The following is a 9,048-nucleotide window of genomic DNA, read 5'->3' on the forward strand; positions in this document are numbered from 1 at the left end:
ATTGGACTAAGATAGAGCTTAAATAGTACATGGACAGTGAAGATTAGACCCCAACTTGCTTGGGATTGAGGTTAGTTATTGTTGTTGTTGAAAAAACAAATTAGACAGAGGCGCATTTAACGTTCCTTGTGAATAAACTCGTTAACATTGAAGAACGATTTCATTTTAGATATACCAAGTGAGGGTTAAGGCAGAAACTTTACATCATCCAGCAGATTAGTATTTTATTTCTAATCAAGAGCTGAACACCAAACTATATAAGCAGGAGATTAACACCAAATTATACTAACGTCAATTTCCATTGTTGCAATCTATATTCCATTGAACAGCAATATGTGAACTAAAACAGTTACTTTAAACATCCCTATTTTGTACCATGACAGTTGTGTTTGAATTCCTATATCTTGTACCATGACAGTTGTGTTTGAATTCCTATATCTACAGGGTAAACAATCACTCTCAAACACATTCCCTACATTGATGTATTGAGAAAATCAATGGCCTTGACCATAAAAGAAATTTGAAGTTGTAACCCCCTTCTACTCGTAAAAGATTTTTGGCTGATTTGATACTTTCCATGACAGCTTGTAGAGCATCTTCGGTATTCACTTCCGATTGAAACAACTACAAGTTCAGCTTTGAACTTACAAAGACATTTAAAAGCCAAAATGTAATAGATTTTAGCTAGTACTTTTTCTTTAAAGCTAAAAGTCAGAATTTGTTTCTACTAATTCAGCACATACTTGTTGGAGAATTTTGCTACATAAAAACCATCTGCTACAATTACTTTAGTATAACAGGTTCTTATGGGATTCATACCTTACAAAGAGTGATAGTACCCTTTCCCCAAAAGACCAACTATCCCTTTTAAGGAAGAACCGGAAAGCCTACTGTTACCAACACAGCATAAAAAGCTCATCAACTGCTCTCTGATTCTGATCCTTTAAGCCTACTCATAGTTTAATAAGATAACTTAACAAGCCGAGTTGCAGTTAAATGTGAAATGATATAGTTATGTAATAACCCGAATCTTCCAACACATATACGACTAAGTTAACATCGACGAAAGTATTTAAAAACTCGAGAAAGTAAGGTGCTAGTTGAGCTTAAAAAATGTATAAAAATGCTAAGTTAAAGTAAAGATGTCAAGATTAGAAAAATGGAATAACATAAGTGACCTGCTTGATTGACTTAATTAAACTAGCAGGTCACAAATCATCTACTTAAGGTATACTAACCAAGTTAAAAGGACCAAGTAGGTGCATCACCTACTTAGGCTAATTGACCAATTTGTGGCCCATATTACGTGAAATAAAAGGAAAAGGAAAAAAAAAGAGAAGAATGGGCAGCCAATGCCCAATAAGTCAAAGCCCACTTAACATATGCATTGAAATCCCACAAATAGTATCTAGGAAGGTTAGAGTGGATGCAGACATTATCACTACCTCGTGGAGGTAGAGAGGAAAATCCCACAAATGGGGTCAGGGGAGGTTAGAGTATATGCAGACCTTATCACTACCTCGTGGAAGTAGAGAGATTGTTTCCGAAGAATCCTCGGCTCGAGTGCAGTAAATTCATGTACAAAGAAGTAGAAAACAATATAGAAAACATAACAACTAACAAAGGAAGCAGTACAAAGCCTACAAGAAAGAAACAAGAACAGCAAAATGGTGCGATAATCAAAACATAGTAGAAAACAAACGATAATAAATATTAAAAGCAAGAACTATAATAATAAGGCTAGTACAACAACAAACACCAACAAGCCTAAACCCTCAAAAAGCAAGACGACCTACTAACCTTCTACCCTAATACGTGTCCTCCACACCCTTCTATCCAAGGTCAAGTCCTCGATAACCTGAAGTTGCATCATGTCTAGTCTAATCACCTTTCCTCAATACTTCTTTGTCCTACCGCTACCTCTCCTCATACCTACTATAACCAACCTCTCGCACCTCCTCATTTAGGTGTCTGTGCATCTCCTCTTCACATGTCCAAACCATCTCAATCTTAGTTCCCTCATCTTGTTCCATTGAGACCACTCCCAACTTATCCTGAATATCCTCATTCCTAATTTTATCCCTCCTTATATATTACCACCTCAACATCCTCATTTCCACGACATGCATGTTCTGAACATAGGAGTTCTTGATTGGTCAGCACTCCGCCCCATACAACAAAAGTATACATTGAAAGACCAAGTAGTTGCATCACCTACTTGGCATTTTTGGTCTAAACTGGAGCAAAGAGAGGCGGTAAAAGGGCCCTTTTTAAAGCCTATGCTTCGCTGACTTTTTCGTTCTTGGTTTGATATATACAAGGTGCTTTCAAGTTCTCTCTTCTATCCTCCAAACAGTCGCCCCAAATCCCTTAGGGTTCTTGATAGTTTCCTCTCTTATCCAACCAAGGTAAGTGGGAAGCCCCTCTCCCAAGCTAGTTGTCGTTGTTAAAGGATTTTCTCTTCCTCTTTAATTCATATCTGAACGGAAGTTCAAGTTAAGAAAATAAAAATCTCCACCAAGTAAGGAAAGTTTCTACCCATTTTTGCCCCTCCATAAGTATAAGTTTGGGTGGAGAATTCTCTCTGTGTTTTCGTCAAGAACTCACGAGATGGTGATTGGAAGTTGTGAGTTCAATATTTTCTTATTATGTTGAAGGACTTTGGGACTGTTTTAGGGGCTGTTTTACATGTGATAATGTTGGGGACAGTTTGGACAATCAAGGGAAGGGCGTGTGAAATTGTATTGAAGTAGAGGACGGTGTGGTGATACACCAAGAGTTTGAGGGTTATACAAGCTCACTACCCCTCAAGTGTTTAGCTACTATTTTGCAAGGCCCACATTGTGATTAGCTGCTAATATTAGCTTCATTATATACTTATATTATAGATTAATGCCTTAAAGGAAAGGCCGAATCGTTAGTCATATTGGTCGGAAGATAACGTATGTAATGCTAAAATCTCTTTCGTCGTTAAGGCACGAATCCTTGGCACATGTTTCTCATATACGAATTAATATGATACACATTGAGAGTGTCCACATTCTGGATACACAATCTGTCCATATGAGCCCAAAATGCTTCAATTGCCTATTTGATCATATACTTCATTTGCTCACATGTTCCTTTTCATTGGATATCACTTCCATTGTGTTAGGCTATAATGTTACCTCAAAGAGTCCTTACTTGTTCAATTATACAGTTTATATATCTTCACTTGGAACATGCACTTGTCCCTATTTTGAATTTTCCCCAATTGAATTAATTAAGTTATGTATCTTAAATTAACCAAATGCTAAGTAAGATCACTTGCTCACTTGTTATACATTCATTTGTTACATGCCCCCATGGCCTCACTTGTCACATATCTCCATGGGCCATGGCTCATTTGTGTATATGTTCCATGCCCAATGAGGTTCATTTGCTACTTGACTATAAGGGGGGCAGACATGTGCTAATATGATACTATTGACCCAACGAAGGGGAAGACGGGTATATTCATGTGCGATCTTTAATATATAATTATATATGTGATTCCGTGCTCCAGATCTAGTTGGGCTACCTTTCATGTGTAATGCCCAATGTGGCAGACCCCCTATATGGTTCAGCCCTTCATTTGCTATGCCCGATGTGGCATACCCTCCTTTATGGACAACCTTTCATGTGTTATGCCAGATGTGGCAGACCCTCATGTGTGGAACTTACACAAAAAATTTCATGTGATTATATCGTTGTTGAGGTTCACTTGTTCATTTGTCCATTTGAAACTACAGAAAGTATAAGATTCGAAAAGGAGAAATGTATCACTTGAAATGATTGTCACAAGTAACAAACAACATTACGATGCCACAAATTGCCCTTGAGGCTTATTTATACATTTGTTCACAATAAATGATATAAAGCATAGCCCAAGTGTATAATGTATCACTTGACCACATGATAACAAACAATCATAGGACACTTGAAAAATGATTACAAGTGTTAATGTGTGACTTACAGTTTCATAAGATACTTCTCAGCACCTCAATTGAGCACATTATTGATTCTTTCTCACGTGCTATCTATTTGTTACTTGTTCAGTTGTCTGCTTTACATACCAATACATGTTGTGTACGTACTGACGTCCCTATGGCTGGGGGCACTACATTTCTATAAATGCAGGACAGCTGCACAGAACAACAGGCATCCTTATTAGGCATCTATTGTATAGTCAGCTGAGCAATTGGTGGGCTCCACTCTTATCTGGAGCTAGCATACATCTAGTACTCTTTTGGTTGTACTTATAGTTATAGTTTGGGTATGTTGGGGCCTTGTCCCGACCATTTGATAGTTGTACAGGACTACAGTCATATGTATTCATAGTTTCATTTGTCATTTGTATCTGTTCGGCCAGTGGCCGGTGTTGTATATACAGTTTCTTGTCAGTTATTCCATTTGCACAGTGATTCACCTGCTCATCATAGGTCATTTGTAGAGCATATGTTCGTATGGTACTTGTCCACCTCACCCAGGCTTGGGGGGTGGCAAGTTATTACTCTGATTCTGCTTCATTCAGCATTATGAATAAGAAAAACTTAAGTACGGCAGTCAAGAAGGTCAATTCTTGAGGCCATGAACAACAGGCATATACCAATATGTCGATGCTGTCGTAAGTATTGACACCCAATTCAACATATTATACCCCACCCCCCTTTCCTCCCCTGGCTACTTTCTGTAGGATTCAATTAAACTTACCTTTTGATATAGTTAAATTAATATTATCTTCAGTCTGACAATAATAATGACAGACCAATCTTTTGGTGTCACACCTAGTGCTCTCTTGTAAGAGATGAAAGATCGACTTGTAAAAACTTTTGTTAGGTCAAATATGTTCAAGTCATAAATGTTGACTTCTATGAGCTAGCTTATTTTAATACAGTGCAAGAGTTAAAATGTAACACTCTACATAGCTATTCAGGGTCCATTGCTCATTGACAAAGAAATGGGCGAGGAGGCAATCTCTCAACTAGACAAATCAATTAGTCCTTTTCCTGCCATATTCACCAGCCCAAACTGCCATTGCATGATGTTTTCAGTGGAATAACCATAATACCAAGCTGATGGTGATTGGACATGTGAAAAGTAATTAGTGTTATCAAAGACGCTTTGAAATGGTGATGGAAACAAAAGAAATGATTATCAAGTAAGTCCCATACTGAATCCAAATACATGAAGCAGGATATGAGTTCACCTCAAAAGAGATGTTAAAAGGAAAGAGTTTCGAGACTTGGGGATCGAAAAAGGTAATGTTAATGGGGAGGATAAGGAATAGGTTTCTTCTAATTGTCATAGTAAGAAGGGAACTCATGAGAAGACACTATGAATAAAAGGATTATTTGATCCCTCTGAAACTTCTCCAATGTCAGACCAACTCCAATCTTATCTTATTCCCACCATAATGATGTTGAGATGGACTTTAAGATAAACTGAGACCAAACTGGCTCCGCTACTACTACTCTAACTTTCCATGAGTCATTTTTTCTTCTTTTCATCTCCTCAATATTTGCTTGTTTTTCACAGTACCTCAGACTATTCAAAACATCATATACAATTTTGTTTACACTTTTTTGGTCTGAAAAGGACAACAAAAGGATCTAATCAGATGCTGGCATGGGAAGGGCCTAAGCAGGCCAAAAAAGAATGGCATTACAGGAGGAAAGTAACTCGAGGTTTTGGAAGGAAATGTTAACTCAATTTTGGAGATCCAAGTCAGTTGTATACTTTTTTTGATTTTTTTATGTAGGTTGCAGTATGCAAATAAGGCTAAAACCTAGATTCATCAGCTTCTAACAGGTTTAAATGGAATTAAACTTTTTCTTTTGATGTAACATTAACAAAACACCTTAGAGCCTTGATAAAATATATTTGATCAAAGAAATTACAGATTTTTATACAATTCCTCCTCTCTCTTGTTTTTCACGGTTAGAGATTGCATCCTTCAATCCCTATAACAGCCGAACATTTTAGGAAGGAGATTCACGTACAACCAGATTTAAACCCATTGATCCACGCATCATACAACTCAAAAGCACTGTCACTGAAATAAAAGAAGAAGAAGAAAAGAGGAAACTTGAAGCCAAACTCCCACATTCTTCAACATTTATCAAGCAAACACCAACACAAATCAAACAAGTACACTAAAAGAGGAAATTTTATTTTAAACCAAACTTGCACATTCAGCAAACTTAGCGTAAACCAAATAAAAGCAAAAAATACAAGAAGAAGAAAATACCCGGCGATAAGGCGATAACCATCCTCATATCGCTGCTGATGCCGACCAGTCCGAGCCACCAATTCAGACATTTATGTTCCGCGAAAAAATAGCTACACAGAATAAAATCACTACACTAATCTCTCAATCTTCTCTGCTAAATCCAATGTAACAAAAAGCCTTTAACCATTCTTGAACTTTCCCTTTTCTTGTAAATTCTTCCCTCTAATACCTTGTGCATTGTACTCAATTTAACCTGTTTCTCCTTCATAAAAAAGCCCAATATTGCTCCATTTCCGTTGTTTCTTTGTGAAAAATTGGAGAGAAAAAAAAACAAAGGTAATGAGAGAGAAGGAGCAAAAGGGTGTTAAGAGCAGCGCATGAAACGGAGCAACATGGGGGTGTGCGCTATGTAAGAGTCAGTCAATTAACTTGGAAGAAATGACATAACTGCCCTCATATCTATTAAGGTACCTCCTATTCTATAGGGCTATATTTGTCGTTTTAAAATAGAAGCAAAGGACTGTACCTAGGCTTCATCGCCCACAGCTTAATCACCCTCTTTGTTTTCCGATTGGATTATTTTTGGTCTTTTCTGGTCAAAATAATTTTTATATATTTTAGAGTGTTTAGATGAGGTAAGAAAATATTATGAAATATTATATTATTATGGATGTCTACTAAAATATTATGAAATATTATATTATTATGCATTATTTTTCTACCGCTACTATTATCACCCTCCATCTTTTTTGCCAAAAAAAATAAATATCAACACTCATATTTTATACTCTCTCTCTTCCTCTCCTCCCCTTTTCTTCCCACAAAACTTCACTAAAACATGATAGGGGAGATCTAAAATAAGTTTTTAAAAAATACAAATTTAAAGTGAAAATAAAAAAATATATAAATAGAAAGAAAGATGGTGAATTCACACTTAGATATTGTCCAAGGCTCCATTTTTTAAACCCAATTCATTATTTTGATTATTAGACACAAACACAAATTATTTGATTCTAATAATTTATCATTTTTTATGCTAAAAATTTATACTTTTTAATCAAATAATTTTTTCCGATTGAGAGAGTTTAGAGGTATGGGACAACGTTGTCGTCGTGGTGGGGAGGGGGGATATTTGTGCAAAAGAAATTTTAGAGCGTGGTGGAGAAGATTATTACATCCCGAGTCTACATCCTAGGAGTAGTTGGCACTCAAAAACGATTGTTGGTCGCAAGCGAACCCTTGGTCTGGCTGACTACTTTGCAAAAGTAACTCAATAGCAGAAGCTTTAAAAGTAGTGAGCATTTAAGTACTAAAAAGTAAACTCATAAATTTGTCTGAAACATCTGGATATAATAAGCGATAAACAATGTTTTAAAAACATCAACTGAAAGACTAATTGACTCAAATTCTATTCTTTCTCCATGAAGCATCTAATCTCTAAAGATAGGTACCGGAACAGGCTCATGACTATCTCAAATCAACTATTAATACTCAATGAAATAAACTTTAAAGGAGTAAAGGCTGACGTGTGATCTCAATAGGACACCTGTTGATGATCCTGAATACCTACTCATGCATCATAAAATAATGCATCATCGAAATACCTCAATACATAGAATGTACGATATGTAATAAAGTTCAATGAAAATACTAAACTGAACTGAATGTTCATGCTGAATAGAAACGTTGAAGGTAACTTGACATAGATGTAATCTATTCATGTGAAGTAAAACATGTAAATTTCCAAAACTAGGACAATGCAAATATAAACAAATAATCTGAAAATAATTACTTTACTTTCTTGGGGAATTTCTCTAACCGACAATCATCACTATGAGCCTCGTGATAATAAAATATCTAGACCACATTGCCAGAGCCATCCTATACCTTGCTAGAGCATAGAAAACAAACTTTACTTATGAATCCATCGAAAATTTCATCTTTTGGGACTGAGTGAGAGTCGCTCGAATTAACGGTATGATCCTATCTACGCTGGCGGTGTAGGTTATGAGGTTGGAGTTATCTTAACTCGTACCCAAATTGATGTTCAACAATACTCCCAAAACATGCATTATGCTTTGTAATATTAATGTTATTTGTAGTGAGTCAATGCTCAACAATGCTTCTTGAAGCTATACTAAACTCTTCTTTTGTCTTACTGAAACTTCTTTTAAAACTATTTATGCTCTCCTTAAAATGGCTATGCTTTTCTCAATACTAGTAATGCAATTGGAAACGTCAATTCTCTTAAACTCTTTCTTGATAAACATGCGAAGTACTAGACTTGACTTAAGTTCTGAAAATCATGCATTATAGATTAGTAAATGCAAAATACTTTACTTACTAAAATTCTAGAAAGCATGCATAATGAATACAATGCAACAACTTTAACTCCTCAACTAAGTAGGGTTCATGTGAGAAATAGTCATGAACTTTAATTCAAGGAAATTAGAATTTACATGAAGAAACATATTTTCAATGATAATACTCAAAATCAATAAAACAAATGTAATTTCAATACAAGAATTTAAAGAAACTTAGGTTAGAACCCTAGTCTAATCCTCTACTGATTGAATTTAGATGTAAGGCGTGAGGACGAACTTAGTCCAACGCTCTGAGTAACCTTACATATATGAAAAAATTAGATTCTTGAAGAACACGCTTGAAACCCTAGATTTTCTCCTCTTGAAACCTCGCACTAAGTCTTGGAAATAATCATAAGAAGGAAAAGGTTGAATGATACTGATAAGGGACTTATTTTGGTCACAAAACGTCAAGGCTTCGACTTGGAAAGGGTG

The 9,048-nt window shown here is 35.9% G+C and overlaps 1 protein-coding gene across 1 annotated transcript in view; it reads right to left on the reverse strand.

The window, feature by feature from the left end:
• LOC129870885 (nudix hydrolase 16, mitochondrial-like) overlaps positions 1 to 6,622 on the reverse strand; it is a 29,950-nt gene extending 23,328 nt beyond the window's left edge. The window contains exon 1 of the mRNA XM_055945765.1: positions 6,269 to 6,622. Within this exon, the coding sequence (XP_055801740.1) occupies positions 6,269 to 6,339 (71 nt within the window). The 5' untranslated portion in view covers positions 6,340 to 6,622. The remainder of the gene's footprint in view (positions 1 to 6,268) is intronic.
• Positions 6,623 to 9,048: the final 2,426 nt, after the last annotated feature.

This window comes from Solanum dulcamara, chromosome 10 (assembly GCF_947179165.1).
Source record: "Solanum dulcamara chromosome 10, daSolDulc1.2, whole genome shotgun sequence".
Lineage (NCBI taxonomy): Eukaryota > Viridiplantae > Streptophyta > Magnoliopsida > Solanales > Solanaceae > Solanum > Solanum dulcamara.